At 39.6% G+C, this 27360-nt stretch overlaps 1 protein-coding gene across 1 annotated transcript; it reads right to left on the bottom strand.

The window, feature by feature from the left end:
* On the bottom strand, positions 1–26759 carry LOC131988261 (zinc finger protein DPF3-like). The gene is made up of 11 exons (XM_059353363.1): positions 26686–26759; positions 16469–16629; positions 15110–15217; positions 10658–10785; positions 8518–8613; positions 8181–8241; positions 6368–6409; positions 5803–5943; positions 5093–5206; positions 4198–4991; positions 1–2039 (listed from the first exon to the last, which is right to left on the bottom strand). Exons 1-10 carry the CDS (start codon positions 26715–26717, stop codon positions 4831–4833), a joined length of 1044 nt encoding a protein of 347 aa, XP_059209346.1. The 5' UTR covers positions 26718–26759; the 3' UTR covers positions 1–2039; positions 4198–4830.
* Positions 26760–27360: the final 601 nt, after the last annotated feature.

Below are 27360 nucleotides of genomic sequence, written 5' to 3'. Positions count from 1 at the left end.
CAGCGTCACCAGTCATTCTTTATTTCTTTTTCTTTATTTTTTCAGAACAATAAAAATAGTTTAACAAACAAAGACTTCTTCATTCTCTCCATTTTTCGACTCGTATTTACAGCTGAAGATGAAACAAACGCCCAGTCATGTCCATTTCATCTCCTCTTGGCTCCGTTCCCCACCCCGATCCTCCCTCCTCCACCCCCCCTCCCTTCAGGCAGGCTTTGACAAGAGAGTACCAGGGCCTATTGCTGTGTCTTTGACGAGGTATACAGGCTATTCAATGATTGGTGACACGTAGTGCGAAGCAGACATCACTGACTTTTGCATTTTAGGATCTTCTCCTTTTGTTCAGAACTGCACCACACGTAGGCCTGTTCATATACGGCAGGTAACAATAAGCAGGTTATGATTGATGAACACATGCTTTTCACTTTCACTGGCGTGACTTTGGAAGATAAAAAGACACAATGACCCATTTAACTGTGGAAAACGCCACGAAACTGATACAAGAGAAGAAGACAAGATAATTTGAAATCCATTCTTTGTCCGGAGGAGATGATGTGCTGTTGTGTGGAGGGTCCCTGAGGGAAGTGAAGAAAGATGGTTTGAATGCACAAGCACTTACGCGAGTCACACCAGACACGAAGGATTAATGGTTAGCTTCAAAAACGGAGCAGCTGTTATTACATTGCAGCGATACTGAATAATCACATGGAAGGACACAGACCTCTTACACAGTATGTGCAACCTATGGACCTAAAAGGCTTTTTGATACAGTACTGCAAGCACCTTCTAAATGTCAGAAAGCAATTAGGCCCTCTAAAGCACTCAACGGAAATGTCACATAACTTGGATTTACAGTTTCTCACTTAATATATGGATCTGAGCAGAGTTATGCCTCTGTCGAGCAACAATATTGTTTTCAAATGAGATGATTCTCACTGCTGACGCTGTAGATTTCAAATGGAAAGCGGAGAGGTTTTTGCACAAAGTTGAAGCTTGTTATTGCGATGTTTTTTGTTTTTTTCCTATAGCATGAGACTGCAGCTTCCCAAATCCATCCTGGAAGTTGATTATAATGGGATCCTCATGTTTTTGTCCCTCTTTTTGCCAACTGAATACAATCACATGAATCAGGGCTGAACAATCAACAGCAGAGGAAATGAAAGATGCCTGAGTAGTTGTGGCTATTGTGCACCTGATCAGGACAGAGGTATCAATACAGTCTGAACAAACCCAAGAAGTCATACTAATCAAACTTTAAAGAGTTCAAAACATAGAAATATTATACAACAGAGAAAATATGCAAAAAATAAAGAAAAGAAAGAAAGATAGAAAGAAAGAGCTAAATTACTGCGAGTCAGAATGAGATCAGAGAGGCCCAGGAAGTAGAGAGCAAAAACAGACAGAGGGACAGAGGCAGAAAGAGAAAACCTTTGCGTCCATGTCAGGGTATTAATACAGTAGTCCAGAGGTCTGCATGTAATAGTGGTGGATTTGAGCACCATGTCTATGGCTGGGGGGTCAGGGGGTCACTGGTCCAATCAGGTTGGAGGGTCATGGCTGTCAGAGCTGGTTTCCAGTGCAGAGCGGGGAGGCTGGCACAGTGATGAGGATAATGACGTCTTAGTGTCACATCGGATCACACGGCAGACACACAGTCACAGAGCAGGAGTGGGCAGGCCGGGCCACGGGGGCCCCCGAATGCACCCGCTTGGGCACAAACAGTCCAAAGAAGGCCTGGCCTTTAGTGTTCCCATAGCTCAGTGGAGCTCCAGCACAGTGCAGAAAGGATGAAATGAAGCTGGATCCACTCACATTTCAAATGTTCAGAAGGGATCGATACATATCGTCAAGGGAGCAGTTGCTTCAATTAAGCCACATGGCCTGTAGAAGTGGTGGATGTGTCCGTTCATCCGTTCCAGTCAGTTATTTTAGGCCCAAATCAGAAGGGACATGAAGGCTCATTAGTTTTTCCAGAGTTAAATCCTCTTCTTCACTGGTTACCCCCACCGCTGGGCCACATGCCAATGTGCTGAGTGCTCCTGCAGTAACGAACAAACGATATGGGTTAGACTCACACGTAATATGTCTCTCCAGGTCTGCAGTCATGATGACATGCTCAGAAAGACAACGCTAACATGCTGATATAATGTTTACTGTTTACTATGAAAAGTTGTATTTTATATATTTTTGGATATATACTATTCCCATTATCAACATAGTATTTAAGGTGTAAAGGACATTTTTGGACAAAATACACTGACCTTTTTTAACACCTTTTTTTCTGTTTATATATATATATATATATATATATATATATATATATATATATATACACAAACAAACTACACCGAGATGTGTTTTTTTTTCTTTCCATTTTCTGACATAGAATAGGCGTACTATTGATATGGGTTTTTAAAAATAGTTTTCTGACATACTATACTATAACCATTATCAACTTACTATTCTATGGGGGTTTTGAGCATTTTTTTTACAAACTACACAACACCTGCCGTAATTAACGTCGGCATAAACTAATTGAAGCTAGCGAAACAAAATGCTATGGTGCTATTGTGGTGCTATTGTGGTTTCAGTCGAGGGAATCACACCACACCAGCCAACCAACTCTCAACCAAGTTTAGAAAAGAGACGTTTTGTCATGTACGTCACCCCCATACACACCTTTTCTCACTCACACCCTTACACTGTAAATAATCTTAGACTGTGTAGCTCTCTATACTCCATATATTGTGTGTTTTGTTTGCTTTACTTTGTTTATTCAGTATAAATACCTTATTGGAATATACATGCGGCCCATTTAATGTTGTATACTGTGAGCCTTAAGCCAACCTTCTCTATGAAAAAAACTTCAAATTCCTTTAACCACTACTAAATATGAATATGGTAATTTGGTTATAATTTAAAGTTAATTATAAATCAGTGTTCCAAATTGATAGCTTAGTAACTTTATGAGACTTATTTAGGTGAATTGGCTATCTTTTCTCTCTTTTACAGAGTGGTGCCCCAATCGAGAGATGACTGAGAAAATCAAGTCATATAATTTATTATAATTAATCATTATTAATGATAATCATTAAAAATTCTGATAGCCATCTAACCACACTTTTGAACCATGAGACCGACACAAGTGTTGCTCAGGTTCATCCTTACATATTTGATATCCTTATGGGAGGGATAGCAGTTTCGATTAACCCCTTTTTACATTTTTGGCGCCTCATCGTGAGTTATCCTATAACTGTAAAAGAAAATCCCTGCATTATTGATGCCCTGTTAAGAAGTAACAGTAAAGTATCATTTATTTGTAAAGAGACATCCTAAAATCCCTAAATATCAGATTAGAGTAACAAAATGGTAAATCTGCATTTATATAGCAATTTACACTCAAAGCGCTTTACACTACAGACTGGTGGCAGAGGCTACCCTAAATAGTGCCACCTGCCACCATTGGTAATTGCGATGAACGCAACCGGGAGCAATTTGGGGTTCAGTATCTTGTCTCAGTATCTTCAGGATACTTCGACATGTAGGCTGCCACAATCTGGGATCGAAACCATCGACCGTTCTACCAACTGAGCCACAGCCGTACTGGTTATGCAGAATTGCCCCACTCAGATTATTTATATTCCAAATATACTCTTAGATTAGTTGTATTGATGCATTTATGCAAGCAGCTTTTTTATTTTTATTTAAAAATGTTTTAAAAAGATAGGGCTCATTTAAACTCCTTAATATACTATTATGAGGTTTAATTAAAAAATAAAAAAGTGTGTTATCACTTTAAATGTATCATGTTTTTCATGTTAAATCTCAACCTGAAAAGTAACTAAAGCTGTGAGCTGAATGCAGTGGAGTAAAAAGTACAATATTTGCCTCTAAAATGTAGCTAAGTAGAAGTAAAAGGTAACATAAAATGGAAATACTCAAGTGAAGTAAAAGCACCACAAATATGAACTGTAGTTGAGTAAATGTTCTTAGTTACAATCCACCACTTGTTGATTTTTATGCTGCCGCTGGCATCCTGCAGTTGTGTTTTGGATATTGTGCTCTGGCTATAAGCATACATATATTTTGCTGCCACCGAGCAGTCTGTATTTGTGTGATGTACTTTTATCATGCATCTCAGCTATAGTATGTTCCCACAGCTCTGTTTCAAGACAAGAAAGAGAAACTGTTGCTTACCTTTTATTTATTAAGTCCTTTCTATCTGTAATTTAAAGACTTCTTCATCTTCATCTTCAAACATTTTCAGAGGCCTGTGGCAGTCCTTTTCTTTCATTGGTTCCTTCATTTTCATACAAGTTTAATCCAGAGTTTTCGAGCAGAAGACCTTCATAGTCACACCACACTACTGATTCAAAAACATCCAGTAGCTCAAGTACGCATCTGCAATGACATTCAATCATCTCCATCAAATGTACGGTTTCATTTATGCCTTTTAAATGATTCAATTGTTCAAATTTTTCCAGTGTTTTTTTTTCTTTTCTTTTGTTCATAACGTTTATGCTCCTACTGCTCCAGTGACGGAAAAAAAACCTCCACTCAATCTTCTGTTTTGCATGGAGACCAAGTCACTTGTCAAGAAACACTGACAGTCGTTCATAGCCTTGAAAGTTAATATATATATTTATATATAAAAAAGGTGTTCATAAATTATTCAACAATGTTCAGTAGATAAAATACCACTTGCATTTCTGTCCTGAAATTATCACTTTGTGCTTTCTGCAAACAAAAAACATTGAAAAAGAAGCAGCGGATTTTTGCCAGAGGTTAATCCATATAAAAAAATGTCTCTTCGAATCTAAAAGGTTCTTTCTATCTGTGTCGGTTGGATATTCCGTTGCTGTTTGTGGCGGGCTCCTCCAGCTCGTCGTCCTCAAAGCCGTGAAAGGTGGAAGTGTCGCTCTCCGAGGTGGTGCCGAACAGCTCCTCCGCTCCAGTAAAAGTCCCGTCTTCCTTCTCCTCACCACGGTCAGCTGGAAGCGTCATCATGAAGCAGAAGCATCCAGTTTTTAACCATCATGCATATGCCCACTTTGATATATCAGTTGTGTATATTATATTTTGGTGTACTCACGTTTGCATTGGCAGGTTGAGTAGGGAGACCCAGTTTTACCCGTTTTCTTGATCGAGCCCTGGCATTTATTACAGTAGTTGTTGGGAATACTGGTCCCACCTGGACCCTTTGGACCTGCAAGCACAAAATAGTGAATAGTGTTTTATTAGATTAAGGTACAGTTGATTTTCCCTTGAGTCAAACTGCATCAACAATACTTTTACAAATCAAAACAAGATTTTAGAAATAGAAACACTATTTTAGAAAATGCAACAAGATTCAAAAACAAGACTTAAGAAAAAATTTTTTAGAAAACAATATTTTAGAAAATGAAACACAATTTCAGAAAACAAGATTTTAGGAAACAAGGTTTTGGAAATAAAAACAAGATTTTAGAAAACAATATTTAAGAAAATAAACAAGGATTAGAAAAAAGAAATAAAATTTTATAAATAAAAACAAGATTTTATAAAAAAAAAACAAACAACAAGATTTTAGGAATTGCAAATGAAATCAATATTGAAACAAAAGCAACAAAAGGTGCAATAATGACAGTGGGAAATTATTTTAACAGCAAAATCTAGAGAAAGAATCAGGAAGACTTAAAGAAATGATGATCCACTCAGTGGATTTGAAATTTTTAATCAATAAAAACGGTCAGCACAGCACTGAGTGGAACAGGCTGTCATGGTGAGAATATTTTGTTTGATGATATACGTTACAATTCTTACGTTTGTGTCTGTCAGTCTGTGGTGCAGAGGGAGATTTAGATGCCACTGAGCTTCTTTCTCCCGCTCTCTCCTCCTCTGCCAGGTGGGAATGGGTGTAGTGGTAGCTTAGTCCCGTACGGTTCCTGTAGCGCTTCGCACAGACTGCAACAGAAGGCAATGTTCAATCTTATTACTTAAAATTCATTATGTGTGCATGTTTTTTCAGCCTCAATATGCTTTCATTGTAATGAGACAAGAGTCAAGAAACCAACCGAGTGTCTGTCAGCTTGTAGTGCCTTTGAGTTATAAAGATACTAAAAGTATCTACGTGCACTTTTTGAATGTGCAAGAAACCCAAAGCCTAGTACTTTATGATGTGATTACAATAGTCTGTCAGATAAAATACAAACACAGACAGAGTAATAACCATGTTTCAGTTTCACTGCCCCAGGAGCACTTTTCAGCTCGAGAAAAGTAAAATAATATAGGCCTCAATCAATAATCACGGCACTTACAAGGCTACCACTCAACAATCTATTAAAGCAAATATCCTGATAAAAAAAAACCCATTAACAAATAGAGGTACCTGCAGCCGAAGATTTTGAGTTCTGCTTTTGTTTGTATCTGTCTGGAACAGAAAAGACACAAAGCAAACAAGAGTGGAAAAACATGAGTCTTTCACCAAGAGTCACAACATCCAATACCCTCCACCTCCAGTTTCCACATACAACTTGCATGTACAGGAATACTTGAAACCACAGTGACTCTACTGTAGTTTCAAGTATTCCTCGTTTCATCCTGTGGGTTCCACCCCAAAAAACTGTGCTCATCACTGAGTTACAGAGGGTTGACTGTCTGACAATAGAGGTCATTACAGTGTTTTTGGAATAAGCTCTTGGTCTGTGTATATTCTCTTAATATACAGTATAAAGCGAATAAGTAAGAAGGGTGCCATTCAGACTAAGAGACAGTTTTTTAACAGGTTCTTGAGCAAATGTGCTTAAATAAAGTGTGGAAGGACAAACCAGCTTATCATGCTGCCCCCTTATATTGAGAATTGGAGGTTGTTGGCAGTGTATATTTAGGGAGAGATAGCAGCTCAACAATAATTGCCACATAGAAGATTAATTTGAGATGCAGCTCAGCATTGTGTGTCAAGCTGTTGAATGCTCTAGGTCTCTAGTTTGTGGTTGTAAAGTTTCATGAGGCTGTGATTATCCTAGAGGTCACAGCAGGTTGTTTTATATAGTGAGGGCAGGTTTAAAGAAATGCTCTTACTGCGACGAAATGGCTGCTACAGGGACTAACATCAGGTGCGTTTCCACTAGTCGGATACCCGGAATGAGGAGGGTCTCCCTCGCCGAAACACCCCTAATTTGAATGTGAGCCGGCGCTAGCAGCCGTTTGACCGGCCATTTTTTGGCCCTGTCGAAGAGCAGGGATGTGTTAAGCGGGATGTGACGTAGTATTCAACGCCGCCACAACAAAACGCGCCATTTGTAAAATCCGGCGAAGTAGTGAGTAGTCACAGCCGCCATGTGCATGAACACAGCGACAAGAAACAAAGCAAGCTCTGCTCCTTCCATCTCGGCGTCTCCTTCCATATTGTTTACGTTTGGTGCGTCTCCCAGGTTAAATCCGTCACGTATGTGACGTCACAGTCGAAACTGTTGTGTCTACGCTTTTTAAGCAATTATGCGACGATTGAAAACCATACGTCACCTCCTGAGTCGCGTAAATCCCTTTGTGGCCTTTTTTTTTGTAATGGAGACATTTCAAGTGAGCTGCCATGTGCCAAGTGAATGGTATGGCCTGAAACTTTCCCAGCGGCCACCTTTTACCCTAATGGAAACGCGCCTATCATTACACATTAGGCTAACTGATTGGACAAGAGTCTCAGCAGAAATATTCTTATGCAATAGGCGAAATAATGCATGAAAATAAATTGTTTTTTTGCTTTAATCTGCATTTTATAAAGCAGGCAAGAACGTATAGAGGACACTTGTTGCTACCCATAGAGCCCTTTTTCATTCAGATATCTTGAACCCACGAAAATCTGTTTGTTTGTTTTTGCGCTAATTTTGATTAGATATTCTCTCCTTATCACCCAGATCTTCTAATTTATATAATACCAGTAGATGTAGAAGTTGCTTAGAGACAGTGTACAATTGGAACATGTTTATTCCACAAAATTATTGTGATGCGGTCTTATGTTACATTGTGACTTTTACATTAGTTGGACACTTCTCAGCCACTGTAAAAAAGGCTTAAAACATGTCAGAGGAACCAGCAGATTATACAGAAAACCAACAAATTGTCACTCGGTACTGCACACTGAACAAATAAAAAGGATATGACACAAGAACAAACTTAATATTTCAGGATTAATCTGTACTTACTGTCACAGACGTATGGCTTGTCGTCATCCATATCTGCCTTCCTGCGGCCTGAACCCCGACCCTGAGGAAAAACATCCAGATACCGTCACTATCTGTAATAAAAATTGACTTTATAACATGCACATATCAGCTGCAGCACCACAGCTGTGCAGAATACATCACATTGACTTTAATGGGGTTTGATGTAATTAAGTTGTAGAACAGCCTCTGACACAACAATCATGCTAATGTTTGTAAACTGTCTAATAATATAATTTTTTTCTCAAAGCTCCAGTGGAGGGCTGACTACTTACAGTACACTTGAGTACATGACAACCTGTGTAATGTGGGCACTTACTCTTCCTTTGCCCCGATGTCTCCTCTTGGGAGTGTCCACCTCGTAGTCGTCATCATCATTGAAAGCGTCTTCTGCTGCGTCTGCCTCCAGAACCCTCTGAGACAGAGAAAAACACAGACAGACCACTTCAAGACTCTGATTAAAGCACCAGCATGCTGCAACAACAGAGAGGAGAGAAAAATCAATTGTTCAGTTCTTGACCCACAATTTAAGGTGTTTTTGACAAATGTTTCAGGTCATACAGGTACTGAAAGGGCTAGTGACTATTATCTTTTATTGTAGCAATTTGTTTTGTACCAGGAGCATTCATTTATAAAAATAACTATTTTGTTCTTGAGATGAGCCATTAATGCGCCAAGCCCCATCTTCCTGTTAACCCTCTGAACCCCAACAAGCTGTTGCAGGGCATTTTTTCCTCTTTTTAATTTTATTCACTGTGGCCTTTTATTTCACTGCAATATATGTAATATATATACAACCTACATGTCCTGCAGCTCTATAGAATCAGCAGAATCATGGCTAGTGGGAACAAATCAAAAATGTCTTGCACAGAATAACACAGTTATAAAGACATAAATCATAAAAAAGGAAAAATGCAAGTTGAATTTCTCTGATTTTTTTTTTATTATTTTAAATGAAATTAAATCCATTTTTGTAGAGACATGTAGAATAAAGTGATTTTGACAAAAATATTTAAAGCTTCGTTTTGGTTACTTTTTCTAATGGATACTTTCATAAACTATGATCCATTCAAGGGCCCTCATTTATCAAAGGAGCGTAGAAAGGAGCGTAGAAAGGAGCGTAGACACGAGCGTAGAAACAAGCATATATTTCATCTTACGACAAGGTTCACGTGTGATTTATCAAACGATTGTATCTCTCCAATCACATCGTAAGAATGATCGGCTGTTGATAAATGTGGCGGCTCAAAAAGAGCGTCATTTAAATGTCAAGCCCTAATATATACCCGATTCAGAAGGCCAAAAGGAGGATTTTTTACCCCTAAAGTCAGCTTTATTAGCAAAGTGCAGCGTTACAAACAACAATAGTAGCGATATAGACATATTACAGTCCAGCAGCATAACGGTTAATAGCAGAAGACAACAACATTTAATAGCCTCTGCTAGTATTCTGTTTAAAGAATTTCACAGTCGCAGGGTGTATTTTTTTAAAATTATGTTTTAATGATAAATGATGTAGCCTAAACATGCTTTGGTTTGTCACCATTAAAAACAAAACACCACAGAGTTTTATCAGCTCCAGGCATCGATACTATAGTCTAAGATCAATTCTCCGACTCAGACGTGTGGACTTCACACTGACTCAGATTTGCGTACACGAGCTGAGAGCAGATGTGAGATCTGATCGTACCCTCCGCTCACGTCCAAATTGATGAATGCCGAGCCTTGCGTAGAAATGATCTTACGCCCACTTTACGCTCACTTTCTGTCGTACGCTCGTTTGAAAAATGAGGGCCAAGGACTGCTGTAAAGTTCGAATTTAAACGACAATGCCTGTTTTTACAGTTTCTTTCTACGACAAATGGTGTATTTTTGCCCCTCTGTAAAAGGAAACATACTGTATGTTTGAAGCCCGCTGGCGGGATGAAGTTCAGAAGGTTAATATAGCAAAGAATAAGGTTGTCAAAGTGTTGACACATTACACAGTACCCAAGATATAGACAAAAGAGGTACTGAGTATTGTTTATTATACCTAGAATTGTATCAAAGTGTAAAGTTCTAGTATTGGGACAACTTTAGTTGAGCTAACACTGCTTTTGACTTGTTGACAATGTTATGCACAGACCAAGGGATGGTAAATATAATTTTTCCTATATTAAAACATATTATGTGGGCATCACTTCTATCATTACCATATACAGAATAACAATCAGTAAATGTGAATTCAAAGTTGAAGCAGCTACTTGTCCAGAATGCCTCGCAGTGAGACGGCAGTCGGCTAACGAGCCCTGCAGGTCAGCTGGAAAAACTGGGCAAGCTGCCTTGACAACCAGTCGGGACGCAACACTTCACTCTCAGCGGCAGGCCGCTCAATCACTTGAGTGATGTCGCTGAACATTTGCACTTTAAACGTTTGGCTGACACACACACACTCAGTGACCCTGCCTGACGGAGCTCACCTGGATCTCCAGCAGACTCTCCTCATCGTTCTTAGAGTTGTTCCTCTTGTCTAGACCCTCTCCTCGCAGCAGAGCCTCCAGCGTGGTGCTCTGGGTGGGTAAGGCGTCCCTGGGCATGAGGCCGCCGTCTGCACACAGACAAAAACAGACAACAAACATGTGATGAATCATCAAAATCCTGTGTTTATACTTAAACCTTCTGAACCCCAATAAGTCTCAGGGCTCCTGTCATATTTTACTGTGGCCTTGTTATTTACTGCAGTAAATAATTTATGCACCTCTGCAGCACAGAGAATATATATATATATATATATATATATATATATATAAACACACAACATTTTTCCAAGTGCCCACAAGTGTTACCAATATTGGAAATACCTATCTAACCATTTTTACATTTTTATAACTTATACTTCCACCTTGCCTTGTCCTCTCTCTCTCTGCACTATTTAACCTTCTGAAACCCAGAAACGTATGTTTTCTTGGATCATAGGTTATCAGAAAATGATTAGAGAAATTACCTTTTTGTATCATTTTAACTGTTATTCTGCACAAAATACCTTTGAGTTGTTCAGACTTTTGCCATGATTGTGCTGATTCCATAGAGCTGCAGGACTTGTATATTGCAGTGAAATACAAGCCCACAGTGAGGACATTTTGTAAAGAAAACATGTGGGGTTGTGGGGGTTCAGAGGATTAAGGACATGTTTATTGTTGAATTTAGGTTAAATATATTGCTAAAGATCCGAAAGCTGCAGTATGTCACAGTCCTCTAGCATGTGCTGTTTCTTCTCCTTCATCACCCTTAATAAATGTAATTGAGCTACAGTCTGTGAGCAGCTTTCTATCACCATTAATTTCCATTATGTCTCTCCCACTCACACTAGACCTAATAAAAGCATGTGGCAAATTGCTTGAGCCTTTGTTTGTTATAGTGTTTGTCATCTTTCTCTCTCCCTCTTTTTTTATACCTGCAACAGAATGTGTCATATCTATTTTCACAGCACTATATTACTGGGGGAAAAATATTCTGGAAGAGAATGCACTGTCATTGATGAGCTCTCAATGATGCTGCACTATGCAGACATTAGGCTGACTGTGTCCACAAGAATCTCTGAGGTACAATGTAGTTAAGTGGCTTATCGCTTTAACCTGAACAAATCATGCAGATATATCCTCCTCCAGTATAGCTGAGGATCCAAACAAACAGTGTAGGAGGAGGCAGGAGCAGGTTGAGCAGACAAAGCAGAGCAAACAAAAGCTTTGACAGTCAGTTGGATCGGCGGATCTTATTTACACAATCTCTTCTCCACAGACAGCTTCATGATCATCCAGTTGCTTTGTGGGTGTTTGAGAAGAGGACACACTTCAAAGCCCCCTGACTCCAGCTTTCTATCAGCCCTTCATCTTACCACTGCGCCCACTAGAAAGACTTTTGCAGAATATTGAATATGAAGTGCTGAAGCAGTGGCAGACTGCATGGGTAAGAGGAAGATACAGGAGGTAGGCGTGAGAAGCAGATACTCCTCTAAAAATGGGTTCCTCCACCATGCGGCGGCAGCCCCTCACCATTGTGTCTGCACACGTTGACTTTCAACTCTCCGCGACGAGACAGACCCCCCTCCTCTCCCCTCCCTCCCTCCCAACCCATGGGAGCTGGGGGGCTAAAAATAGAGCCGGCAGCAGCCTGCAGCAGGGAGCTGATTCTGCATGCAGCCCCCGTCTCTAGCACACCATCAGTTAGACAGCCTGCCGTGGCAGCGAGACATGCTCTGGCTGCTGCCCTGTGCCGGCCACCTCTGGCCAGCTGCACAACGTGCTCCGTATAAGAGACGCCAGGTTAAATCAGGGTATGTTTCCCCTCCGCTGGGCACTGGCAGACATCGCATACAATCCACTGTTGCTGGAGAAGGGAAGGGGACAGCCGGGTGGTGGTGGTGGTGGTGGGGTCTTAGCCAGCGCGAGCTCAGTGGAAAACAATAGACTACAGAGGGATGTGTTTGGGAAACAAAGGATTGGTTCATATGCTATCTCTCCATTTTGCTTTCTCTTTCCAGGCCCACTTTCTCTACTTCCCAAACATTTGTATTTAGACTTCTTACCAGTTTTTACAGACAACATTAGAGCCTGACAGACATATCGGTTGACAGATATTATTGGCCTATAAAAGGCTCATCAGTATCTGTGTATATGCCGTGGGATATGTGCCGTTATAAAGACTTTTTTTTTTTTTTTTACACAATATATAACACAGAAAATGTTGCTTGGCATGATTTAGAAATGGTGCCAGCTATTAATTTTTTTTTTTTTTTTTTTTTAAATAGCAATTGACTGAAACATAAAAGTAATAATGTAAATTTATTTAATTCCTATTCTTTATATTTTATTATTATTTTTAATAAATGTCTTTATTTAACAAAATTTGAGATAGTAACTCTCTGGGTACATTAGCAGAATGGTGGAAAATCGGTGCAAAATCCACATAACAAGGTCTACTTTCATTCCAGCTCAAAAATGTACTATATCTGCCACCATATCAGTTATACATTAATTTTCCCCTTCTAAAACAGTATCGTCATCGGTCTCAAAATCCCATATCAGTCGGGGTCTAACGATTACTTAAACTAAAGCGTCATCATCATGGAGATTTGTCTCAAAACACAGCAGTCTTTTTTAGAACCTACTAGAAAGTGCAAGATGTAACATAATGTTTTTTTTTGTGTGTGCCACTCTCCTTTGTCCTGTTCATTCCTATGGATAGTGTAACATCCCTGTGGGTATGCAAGCCTTGGGCACAGAATGGACCAGTTACTTGAGCTCAAGATCACTGGCGACAAAAACACACAGACAGGCCGATGACAGGGAGAGATGAAAGAGTTGTCAAAGTAAAAGAGACAAAACCCATCAGCAAGGGAAGTGGTAAAGAGAAAATAAGATATAGGGAGAACATCGAGGAGAGGGTAAATGTTTTGAGTGAGAGGTTTCAAGTGGCAGCCAGAGAAGGCCAAACTTCATTCCATAACATTTATTAAATAGTGTCTGCAGTGGCCGAACTCCGTCTCGCTGCTCCCAGCAGTGGTAAATCTAATTACATGTTCTACTTCTCACAAAACAAGTTTACCAGCCGGGGTGAACACAGCCACATTTCATCCCCTGAAAAATGAGTGGCAGCCTGTTCTGCTCAGTGCGCCGAGACAGAGTGATATGCTTTTAGCCAGATTATTCCAGATCATCACCAGTAATCACATGAGCTGAAGGAGGTGGTGGTGGAGGTGGGTGGGAGACGGGTGGAGTGGAGGAGGAAAACGGAGAGGAGCAGAAAGTGGCAGGCAGGTGGTTTGTGGCAGAGGTTGTGTAAGGACGGACAGGTTTATAAAAAATGCATTATAATCTATTAGTATCTTTCATTTTAATTTATTTTCATTTTAATGTAAATTGGTGGGAATTAACTAGAAATTGGTGGTAATTTAAACAAACTGTATCATATCCAAACATGGATGCAAACATTGTTTCGTCAAAAGCATTCTTTTTCACCTCATTCATCAATGGCATCACAATTACTGTGCTTTGAAAGAAAACTTCGGACACTCAGCGACCATAACATTTTGCTATGCTACTACCTGATGGTAGTTAGCTGCAGTTTCAGCTGTTTATCAGCGCTGCTGCTCCAACTGCTCAGACAGAGACCCCACAGTAACGTTACACTGTGGATCTGTGAATATCACAACTGTGTATTCCAACATTTATCATCATAAATCAGGCCTCTATGTCAAGAGGAGACTTGTGGGTACCCTTAGGCCCATTTTCAATCAGATATCTTGAAGCTTCTTTTCGGCTTTATTTATCAGGAGGAATAATACAAATGTCACATTGAGAGAGAGGCAGGGTACACACTGGACAGGTCGCCAGACTATCACAGGGCTGACACATCGAGACAGACCACACTCTCATTCACTCCTACAGGCAATCTAGAGTCACCAATTACACCTACGCTGCATGATTTTGGACTGTGGGAGGAAGCCGGAGGACCCTGTGAGAACCCACGCTGACATGGAAACAAGAAGAGCTGCAGGCTGGAGTCGAACCAGCGACCCTCTTGCTATACCATAGCTAATGAATATGCACACATGTCCCCTGCTGGACAGGGGTGTGAATTTCTTTAATTATGGCAGATCAGCCCAGTTTTCTAATCAGCCTTCAGATTCGTTATTTAAAGATTTTTTTTGGGGGGGCATTTTTGCTTTTATTGAAAGTGATAGATAGAAAGGGGGAGACAGAGGGGAGGACATGCGGCAAAGGCCGGATTCGAACCCGGGTCCGCCGCAGGAAGGACTCAGCCTTAATGGTACACGCTCTACCGGTGTGAGCCACCGGGAGGGCCCTTTCTGCCGTTATTTTAAAAAATTCTGTCAATGATGGTTTGTGGAGGAGAGGCAGCGGGGGTCTTACCGAGTCCCAGACCATAGATGCCCAGGCGAGGGTCTGTGGCGTTGTGCAGCCGTCTCTTCTTCCTCCAGCAGCGGGCGGGGTATGTGTACATCTGTCCGGCCGCGACCCCTGTGCAATGACAACAAGACAGTTTCCGCTGAAACACATTGATGATGAAGATATTTATAGAATCACCTGATTATACTTTACTGATATGAAGGAAAAAAACATATTTCAAGATTTAAATCGTCACACTGATTATATATTTTATTTTCTCAGAAATTATTGTTATAACTTTATTGTTATTCAGCTTTTTAAAATATAATTTGCACAAAAGTCAGAACATGGGATGTTTTGTTTTTAAAGAGGAAGAAAAATATTACAATAATAGACATGTAGACATGCAGTCATACTCATACATACTACTAGACTTGCATACATATGGAAAATAATTTAAACAAAAGACGGGTGTTTTGGGGGAAATAAACACATCAATTTCTGTCATATTTTCTTAAATTTCTTACCAAAATTGCAATACGTGCTAGTGCAGCATCCAAATTGCAGGAGGTGCAATATGCGTCAAAACACCATTCAGAAGGAAGTATTTTGGTCCTGCGAAAATCTCCTGGCCTACATTGTTTACAAGCCGAGTTAATGGCTTTAGAAAATGTAGATGCATCATTTTTTACAAGCTTGATGGCCAAAACACACTCTCAATAAAATTAGGTCTGTACCATATATATGTGGGGCAAATCATGGACATTTATATTATTATGGATTATTCCAATGATGAAATTACACCTGATAAATAGAGCAGATAATAAGAAGCACGCCTGATTTATGAAGATAAAATATTCATATTTTTTTCTTATGCATTTTTTCCCCTATTGCATATGAATATTTCTGCATGCTGGGGTCACTTAACAGTCTGTGAATTGCATAAACTATAAACAATATCACTGGAAAGCTGAGACTCTTGTGGATTCAATGTGTGATGATGTTAGTCCTTGTAGTAGCCATTTCATTGCAGTGAGAGCATTTCTTGAAACTTGACTTTATTGTATAAAATGAGCTGTTGTGACCTCTAGGATAATCACAGCCTCATAAAACTTTACAACCACAAACTAAGAACCGAGAGCATTCAGACGATGTATGGCTTTCCTTGGTATATAGACAATAAAGAGGATTTCTCAGCAGTTTATAGAACTGCTTGTCGAAAATGCAGAAATCTCCAAAATGTCTAAAGTCTGAACCCTTATACATCTTAATAGGTTTACTTATCGTATTGCTCATGCAAATCAGGTAATTATCGGTAGAAACATCCACTCCAGGCATTCCTGACTAATAATCTGTGAGCATATCGTGTGTTTGTTTACCCACCGGGGCTGCGGTGGTGCCGTTCCATCCAGATGTAGCAGTTGTTCTGGGCCACGCCGGTTTGTGAGTCCAGGAATGGCAGGCGGACGCTGCGTTCAGCACAGAGGCGAGCATTGTAGCTGCGGCACTGCTCAATGGCGTCCTTATAGAACTGGTCGCCCAACCTGCAGGGCGGGGGTGACAGGGTCAGTGACACTGCAGGACACGGTTAACATGGCCGAGCCACTGATGTGGCAGCTGGTTTGAAGAATAACCATAATGTGATTACATCTCTGACATGGAGATGAGCCTTTTTATCATGCATGTATGCCTCTTTAATAATGGCCTGTTGCTTTGCCGGCTGCAGATCATTAAATCAGGGAGCTGAGGCAGCTACAAGATTTGTATCCCTTAGAAACTCTCCTCAACCCAAATAATGCTGTTAACGTCTGCTCAAACTTCTAATCAGCTCTGTTCAATGTGAGCCTCAAACTGACAGCTGAGCCTCTGCAGCTCTCTATCAGGAAGAATTTGTGGAAAACAAAAACAATGCAACCCAGTTATAAGACAATTGTTATTACCTCTGTGGGCTTTTTTGTCTGATCTGATTCTAGATCAGAGGTGTTGACAGTTTATAAAAACAACATAGAATCTAGGCTCTGATACGAAAGTCACTCCTCCGAAAGCAGCTAAGACTCTCACACTTTGGTTCCACTTTTCTTAGCGCCACAGAGATTTTGGCAGTCCCTCAGGGTTTCACTGTTAATATTCAGAGTGAAATGGGGGAGGATATTTCACATTCAAGCCCTCAATCGCTGCCACACGCCTGGTATGGTAATTAGCCTACTTAATTAATCTCAGCAGAGTGCCTAGCACAAGGGCAGGTTCTAATTTGACGATATCAAAGATGGGGGTAAATGCTGCAACTCTGAATTCACGGCGAGGTACTTTGTATGTGGTTTCCACAGTCTGCTGTTATATCACAGGGGCAACAGGGCACATTAGAGCTTGATTCTTCTAGTATGAACATCTCCACATCCGCATAATGAAGTTCCTCCACGTGTTCTCAATTACAACATTAGGAAGACGGCCATTTTGAAGTGAAACTAATGAGCTGCGGGCTGCAAGTCGAGCCTGGAATCTTAAACTAGAGGTGGAGGAGGCTGGGAGCCTGATTTGTCAGCGTCTTCCAGATCCTGCTCCTGCTCCCTCCCTTCTTGATGAGACAACGTCCAGCAGATGAACAGCCGTGTTAGGAATGCTGTCCCGCACAAAAGCCCACTGCTCTGTGGTTCAGACAAAGCCACAGTGTGTGTAAGGCTTGCTGGGAAAGGGAGAGGGTTTCGCGTCAGTGTGACTGAGAAGAGTAAACAGTTACAGGTAGAGAGCGAGCACAGGGAGGGCTGAAAAGGTGTGAGAAAGAGAAGAATAAAAAGGCTAGACAGTAAGAAAAGGAGGTTAAAAGCCAACAAGCATCTTGTGACTCATATGCTATGGGACTTTCATACCAAGATAGTGGCTTTATTGTAGTTATTACTGTCAGACAGATGTCATACAGTGTTTCTACAGGCTACTACAGTATGTCTTTTCAATTTAAAATTATCTTTGTCCACACACAAGCATTTCCGCAGTGTTTAGCAGAAATAATCTTGTTCCATACTAACACGCTTGAAAACACACATCACATGACCATTCGTGTACACTGGGCATGCACATACTACTGTAAACAGGAAACAGATTGTTGAAAAATGCACTACAGAAGAAGAAGAGCAGATGCAGAAAGAAAGACCAGAGAACTGTCACTGAAAGTAACACGGGTCAAAGGTGGGAGTCATTGCAAAGCAAATATGGTGACTTATTAGACAGTACCAGGAACTTTATCCATCACTGGAAAGGCCGAAGGAGTAGCCACACAAGGAGGATGAAATCACAAAAGCTATGTAGGCCTAATTAACTGAAAAGACAAACTCATCCAACCAGGAAGCAAATATGGGTTCTGTTTCTGTCTAAAATGCAACCCTCGAATAGTGTGGACACTAGGTATAAACAAAGCTAAAAGTAATGCATTTTAACCCTGCCAGGATTTTCTTTAAGTAATCACCAAAAATACACAGTTTGTCATAGAAACAAACTGTAAAAACTGACATTATCCTTGAAATTTGAACTCTCCTTGAACAGGTTCATAGGTCACAAAAGTTTCCATTAGAAAAAGTAACCAAAACAAAGATAAAATGATGATGTTTCTGTCAAAATCACTTTCTTCTACATGTCTCATTTAAACTATCGCCAAAAGTAAAGCGTTTGGAATAACTAGATCCTGTTAAAAACATTCAATTCTGCTCCTCAGTGACACTGTGAAGCCATGATTGGTTCTGCTGAGACGAACGCTCACGTGACAAATATTAACTGAAAATCTGTTTACAATTCAATTCAATTCAATTCAATTCAAGATGCATAGCATGTGGATACACAATTTTCTCCCCAATATTCATAACACTTGTGGCCCTGTGGGCACTTGTAAAAGTGTTGACCATATCAATTTCATTCATTTATTCCATTAAAAAAATGTATCAGAGAATTTTAATTTAGATTCTTTCTTTTTTATGATTTATGTCATACTGCACAAAAGACAGTTTTAGTTGTTCCCACTTCGAGCCATGATTATGCTTATTCCATAGAGCTACAGGACTTATGTTTTATATATTGCAGTGAAATACAAGTAAGTAAGTACAATGTATAAAGAGCAAAAACACCCTAAAACTTGGAATTCAGAGGGTTAAAACACAAAAATATTAGTGTGTATGTGGACCTTAGTACATGCAAAACACAGATTTCCTAGATGTTCAGACACTTTCTCACCCTTTGAGATGCAGGAATTTTTACAAGAGGAATCACACAGGGATATACTCAAAACAGATTGGCCACAAAGCTGAAAACACAAGTTCATGTGCTTGACATCGTAACCAGTAGGATTTTTTTAAGGATAAGTATTTGGCTCATAAAAAAATAATAACATACAGCTGCATAGTAATATGTAAAATCTGAGATCTGTACCAAATGTTGGCTGTCGTTTCAAACAGTAAATCCCTGTCAAACTGACCTGTTTGCTTCCCTGCCACTCCTCAATATCAACACACAGCTCTGATGAGACACAGTTTGACATATCAGTTTACTAAAAGCAGATCAGCTGTAAATGCTCCCTGAAGTCAGCTACGAGAGCATGCTTAAAGGGTACGCAGCGTGGAGTGCCAAGAATCTCCTGAGATTACTTGAGTTGAACAAACCGAGAGAGGATGCTGATCCGTCACAAGTGAAACGTGCAGGGAGGTGTTGGAGGGGAGAGAGGGAGAACAAAGAAGTGGTGAAAGTCTTCTGGTGGGTGCTGGCTGTCTGTGCATCAACACACTCTCCATCAGAGCCCTGCTGCCCTGAGCAGCAGGTGCACTGGCTTGGGTGAGAGATCTTTCTGACACTTGTAATGAGTGACGAGACCCACACATCCAACGACACGGGAGGGGAGAGAGTGTCACACAGTCACACGCCACCCCTACACAACTTTCCCCTTTTGTCTGTTTTTCCACTGACGTTTGAAATAAAATAAAAAAACCCACAAGCGATCTGATCTTCATATAAGTTTTTCACCCTTTAAGCCATTTCAGGACGTCTTTTGCTCTTTTTACATTTTACTCACTGTGGCCTTGTATTTCACTGCAATATATACAATCTATGAAAAATATATAAGTCCTGCAGCTCTATGGAACCAACACAATCATGGCTAGAAGTGAAAACATCTCCATTTGTGAAGAATAACACAGTTAAAATGAAGTAGAAAAAAAAGTAGAATTTCTCTAAAAAATCTATTTAAAAAAAAAAAGGGAATAAAATAGAATTTTTACACTTTTAACACTTTTCCAAGTGCCCACAAGTGTCAAGAATAATAAGAAGGAAATTGTGTCTCCACATGCTAAACATATGGAACTATTTGCATTATTTTTTACAACCTCTACTTAGAGCCTCTCCTGTCCTCTTCCCTCTGCTCTGTGTAAAATATCTGTCACGTGACAGACGTTTTCTGGCAGAATCAATATAGCTTCACAGTGTCTCTGAGGAGCAGAATTTAATGTTGTTAAACAGGATCTAGTGATTCCAAACAGTTTATTTCTGGCCATGTCTGACATTAGACATGTAGTTAAGGGATTTTGACAGAAATATCACAATTTTAAGCTTAATTTTGGTTACTTTTTCTCACAAAACTTTCAGAACCTATGATCTGTTCAAGGACTGTCGGAAAGATCAAATTTCAACAATAGCGTCTGTTTTTACAGTTTCTTTCTATGATAAATTATGTCTTTTTGGTGATGTTTTAAAGAAAATATAGGTTTCATGGGGTTCAAAAGGTTAAACCAAACACACCAGCTTCCTGGTTCACTTTGACCTACCGTTCTAACCCCGGATACGCACACACAGTTTCCTGTACAATTAAGGAATATTACCAACTTTTCAAGTGCACTCACTTTCAGTTTCACCTCCAAATAAACTGGTTTAGATCACTGCTTCACAGGGCTGGGAAGTAATGCATTACATGTAACCAGAATTGTGTATCAGCTACAAAAACAATAAGTAACTATTTAATCAGAAGACTAAAAAATGTGCAATTAGTTAATAGTTACATTACTTAATTACATTTTTGATTATGATTTTTAAATATGGAAATTTTAAAGTCTAGCTTCAAACTAGAAACCCTTAAAGTGTTTCAGAGGTAGTGGTGGAATGTTAGTAAGTACATTTACTCAATACTGTACTTAAATGCTTCTACTCTACTGCATCTCAGTGGGAAATGTTGTGCTTTTAACTCCACTACACTTGTTTGACAGCTTAAGTTACTAGTTATTTTCACCTTATTTGTGCTAGGAGAAGTCTCTTACTTCTTTATAATGACAAAGTATTTAAAAATGTTCTTGGGTTAGCTGGAAATGCATCATCACAAAGATGAAAACAGCTGTTTTTCTGAGTTCAGGAAAAGTTGAAAAATGTCGAATTACATGTCTCAGAGGACAGCGATGCAACATTACAAACATATGATGATCTTACTGATTATGATGCATCTCTGTAGATTCAATTACTCAACAGTGTAAACAGTAAAATGCATCATGCACATTATAACATCATATATTGCAGCAAACAACTACAGGGAACATTTCACTGCACAATGAATTATTTTACTTTTCATTCTTTATGCACTGACACAGCTTACTTTTACTAAAGTAATGTTTTGAATGCAGGACTTTAACTCGTAGTGGAGTATTTTCACAGTGTGGTATTGGTACTTTTACTTAAGTAAAGGCTCTGAGGTATGTGTTGAGTATCTTTAATATCTTCCAGTTGAGCAGAGAGGTGAGTGTGTTGCATGAGGGCGAGGAACAAAAGCAAATCTTGTGGCCAGTGGGGCCTCCGCTATCAGCGTGTTCCTGTCAACGGTTCGTCGTGTCACATGGCTGCGTCCGTAATGTGAGCATGTGTCAACACTCATTTTGCATATCTAACGACAAACTTTAGTTTGCAGGAGAGCAGCTCACAGAGGCAAAGTGATCCCGACATTCATGACCAAAAAAATCCCAGTGTCTACTTCAAACTGGTCCAGCACTATGAGAGAGCTCTAAATGACGTGAAGGACAAATTAAGATAAAAATTGGTTATATGCAACAAAACTTCAGTCCCTTCAGCTGTGTTCAGGAGGTTTCTCAAATTTGCAGGTGCATTTCTCCTGCACAGGAAGCTAGAGCTACCACATAACAAGAGAGGGGGAGTAGGAGGAGGAGGAGGGCCTACGGAGTGACTGCTTCCTGACAACAACCGCTGATTACACCAATCAGAACAACACAGCCTGGGTGAGGGCAGGAGTAAAACCAGACCATACACCTCCACACTGCAGTGCCAATAAACAGCAGGCCTGACTCACTCAAAGTCTACTCAGCGCCAACGACAAGGTAGCTGACGAACGGAGGAAGGATCTCGACGATGTAATGTCAGGGGAGCTGTGGCTGTAAGATGTGTCCAACTCCAGCTGTGGCTAAAATTTTAATGAGCAGCTTTATGAGCTTCTTTATTAATCAAATATTCCAAGCTCCATTTTAATCAGCAGATTCTGGAGATTACTGTCCTCCCGTTCCCTCACAGGAGGGACAGACCTCACACAGGCGTGCACAAGCTTGCCCGCCGCCGCTTCATCCGCCAACATCCCAACAACAAAGTCAAACCAGCGTTTCATTTCCCTAAAGTGAACCATCTTAATACAAAAAAAGGGTCAAACCGGTCCACAGGAGCGACATCCAATTAGTGTCAAGTGTGACTAATTATAATCTGACAAACGTGTGAAATGAAGTCAGAAACCCGAGACAGAGGCTAATTATAGCACATTGAAACACTTCATTAAGCACAGTTTATAGCAAGGAGACATTCCACATCAGAATGCTAAAGCGTCTCCGAGATGAAACCGCAGCTTGACAGTAGACACAAGAGAGGGAAACAGTCCAACAAGGTAATAATGGAAATGTACTTTCCAATAATAATCCTGCTCTTGTGAAAAAAAAACATAAATATGGGATGAGACAATGGAAGGAGATACAAGGAGGGGTTCTTCATTGAACATGAATAACGGAGCTGTTCAGGTGCAGACAAGCAAGGCGTTGCATGAATAAAGTGAAGTCTACATATGTAAAAATACACATTCAACAGATATTTTTACATTTAGCCGCCATCCAGAGCATCATGCATCAGTGTGCAGGTGCTAAAGGCATCATCCAAAAAAATTTCAATGGAGGTAATGATACCTTGATTTTGGTACCAGTTCCTTGGGGCTGTTCAATATGAAAACATATCATGTATCCTTTTTTTTTTTTCTTTTCCGTTGCAAACCAGTCAAACTGCAATATTTACATTATTTGGAACACACTTTATGTTCTGATCCTTTCTCTTAAAGCTATTTTATACCTATAGTGTTTATTTGTTTTATACTATTTAATTGTATATGTTAAGTCCATGTATCCACTTTTGATGTTCCTGTGTTTTATGCTGCTATAAACACACAAAAAATCCCCTTGTGGATGATTAATGAAGTATGTCTATCTATATCTTATGCTAGAGCCCAAAGAGGTGCTGATTTGCAAACATACAGTACGTGTTTTTTCTTCTTCCAATAGACCATTTACTTATTGAATTACCAAAATAATGCTATAATATCATATTTATCTTTTTGAGATATGGAATTCCCAACATTGGGACACCTACTGCCCTATCAGTTCCTAAATATACTTTTTTGAAACCAATGTTTTTTTAATCCATTGCAGCTAAAATAATTTACAACATTACAATAACTGTTTTAATTTGTGATGCACACCGTAGACAAGCCCCTTAAAATAAAAATAAAATACCCAAACATGAAATGTTGTGTTTTTCCTTCATACATATACAACATCTTTGGTTAGACACCAGCATTACTAGCTCTTGATACAAGCATGCTGTATGACTATTGTTATTGTTATAATTTACTCCTAAGGTATTAATATTTGGTACTGAATGGCAGGGCATTAATATGGCTGGGAAATATGATATATATCATCAAAATGCTAAAAAAAAAAGACTATTGTTCATATTTTCTACATTTTTTCTGTCCCAATGTTGAACAATAAGCAGTCAAACGGTAAATTTATGTTATATTGATGTTATATTATACTAAACCAAAGAGGTGCTCATTAGGGTGTATGCAGTATACAAAAATGTGCTTCAACGTGTGGTTATTTTATATAGGCTATTTAAAACATGCTATAGATAGATATACTTTATTAATCCACAAGGGGAAATTTTGGTGTTACAGCATCATAAACAGAACAAGACACAGAAACATGAAAAAATGTATAAATGGAATTAACATACAAAAAGAAATAGAATAAAATGCTATCGGCATATATGCTATAGACTAATATAATATAACAAGGATAATCAGAATAATAGGAAACTGCAAAAATCAGCAAAAACTATGTCATGATATATATCTTCATCATGATATGAAATAACCTATTTCGGGATAATAGATTTTGGCCATATTGCCCAGCCCTACTCGATAATTGAAGACAATGACACCATCCATGGCCTCTTTATTCAGTCATAATAAAATATTTTGGGTGACTAGTCTCGTGCTAAAAATTATGGTCTGCAAAATAATGACAATGTACACCAGAAATAAATAGTTAAATGATGATATATATCATCAAAATGCTAGAAAACTGTCTTTTCAGATTTTTCTATATTGTTTCTATCGCAATGTGGAAAAATCCTCCCCAATATTTATGTCATAATATACTGAACCAAAGATGTGCTGTTTAATAGGGTGTATGCAGTATATTAAAAAAAAGGTGCGTTATAATGAGATTATTTCATATAGACCTTTTTTTTTTGATTGATTGAAAACACGCTTTGTCATGATACATTATTATCGTGATGTGAAATTATCTATATCGTGATAATAGATTTTTTTGGCCATAATGTCCAACCCTACTCGATACTATTGAAGCAATTTGGTCAGTGCATAAAAGTATCTAATTTTAGTGGAGTACCCAATCATGCAGACATGACTTCTTCATGTTTTTGCAACGTAAAGCCGGAGATAAGGTTTAGTTAAAAAATATAGAACTAGATGTTTCCCTCATTTGACCTCTTAAATGTTATATTTGTAACCTGTGTTCACATTTGCATGATTTAAAATTCTTCATTGAGCATGATTGTGTTTTAAAAAGTTTTTAAAAAAAAATAATTTTTGAAGCAGATTTTGTTTTTTGGGGGGTTCCAAATGTTGATACATTAAGTCAAAGTAAAACAATAATCCAGGTCATATAGTTGACGCTGCGCTGCAAAAAAAGGTACCAACATCGCATGGTAGACATCTTTAAGTAGTATAAACAGGCAGAATGTTGCAAAAACTGATAAAATAGTAGTGTTAAGTACCCAGCCCTGACACTGACCCAATCTTCTAAAATATTATAGGTAACCACAAAAAAGACAATGTCCAGTTGAAATAAATAGATTAAATTAGACTTTCAGGTATCAAAAAGCCTCCCTGCATCATCCAAGGTGTAGTAACAATGTCATAACAACAATAGCAACAGTGTGGGTGATGTGTGGTCCACCCCGTACAGTGCTTACAGTCCACGGAGGTGCCAGGGTACCTCTGTGGAGCAGCAGATGGTTCTCCTGCTTGTGCCCAACACTTCCTCTCTGTCGGAGCATCTCTCTGACAGATGGGCCCAGGATCCTGGACCCAGCTAATCTCCAGCACTCCTCCACTTAAAGGCACAGTGGAGTGCCTGCTCTGTCTCTCTCTATATACCTCCACAGTCCCAGAGAGGAGCCGTGATGATAATAACACACATCAATACGAGGCTGCATGCGTTTTGTCACGTCAACAATGGCTACTTTAAATAGGAAAATGACTAGAAGCAGGAGGCTAATTGTGTGCAAGTTACAGTAAGCAGAAAGAACAAAGGGGAAATGGAGAAAAAGGTGGAGCATTGCTTTGAAGTTGGGGGATAGAAACGACAACAGCAGCAGGGGCTATTTGAGCACAAGGGGTGATAAGCTATTTCCAAACGGCGGACTCAAAATTGCTGTCACTTTTTGTCGTTTTCGCCAGCAAGCATGCAAATACAAAATGCCTCCTCCCTATGCTTTACCGGGTCCTGACCACGTCTGCGCTCGGAGGAGCCAAAGTTGACATGTCGACAATTCACACCAACTATAAACGACTTTCGGAATGTCAGGGGACGATATTCCCCCCTCCTGCTATATGTGCTCCAACCGAGCACGAAGGAAAATCGGCTTTTAATTATTCGGTGCAGCGCAAACGGGCACGTTGTCGACAGTTTTCAAATAAATTTATAGCCCAGGAAAGACGACACTCTCCCGTGTTGAATGTACAGACACACGGAGAAAAGCTCCTTTGGTGCGGCTAAAATGTCAGGCAGAAAAAACGCAAACATTTACCACTAAAATGTTTTTAAAAAACCTTGTGGAATAAAATAACTATACGAGGCTACTTTGCCATGCAAGAAGTACACAAAAATGAATTCGGACAGCTTAACCTGTCACATGCACACGGCTGGGAAACACATGCACAAGCAGCCGCTTCCAATGTACAAGTTGGCAACAAAGTAGATATTCCCAATATCCTAAATGTCTAAATTACTTACGCTTTTAGTGGATTCTGAATGACAGCCGCCATTTTGCCACAATGTAACGCAATATCGGCGTCTTGCAGTTCTGAGGGAAACCTACGGGAGTCGACCAATCAGAGCTCGGGGTGAAATCGTGGACCAATACATTTGCAGCATACGCGGACGGGGCGTGGCCACATGGGGTAAACTGTCAAAAATTATTTTAAAGGGTTTTCCCTTGTATTTATATTGTACACAACTGAATAACAGCACTTTTAAAGAGACCCTTACAGTAGCTTTGGATGCATGTCAAGTGAAATTCCCTTTTTCTCCTGGCCTGCTGACACCATGCACTGCACAAGTGGCACAGAATATCAACATGGAAGCTTGTGTTTAATTATTTATTAAAATAATTATAAATCATTTATCATCATCAATAAGCACCAGGCAAATAATTTTTCCCCCTCACTTTATCGTGATGCTGCAGTGTTGAGAGAGAGGAGGCTGACAATACACACATAGGCGTGCACACGATCTATTCCTCCCACATACAGTACAGAAAGTGGTCCAACACGGGGAGATTTAAACACACAAACACACACTGGAGACACAGAGACAATTCTAGATTGTGTTTTTGACAGATGGGGGCTGATACAACTTTAATCTTATGCAAATCTTCCATCAGTTCAGTGTCCACACATCATCATCAAC

The sequence above is a fragment of the Centropristis striata genome, chromosome 16 (assembly GCF_030273125.1).
Source record: "Centropristis striata isolate RG_2023a ecotype Rhode Island chromosome 16, C.striata_1.0, whole genome shotgun sequence".
In the NCBI taxonomy this organism is placed as follows: Eukaryota; Metazoa; Chordata; class Actinopteri; order Perciformes; family Serranidae; genus Centropristis; species Centropristis striata.
The sequence above is the reverse complement of the archived record's forward strand: the minus strand, read 5'-3'. Positions and strand labels throughout refer to the sequence as shown.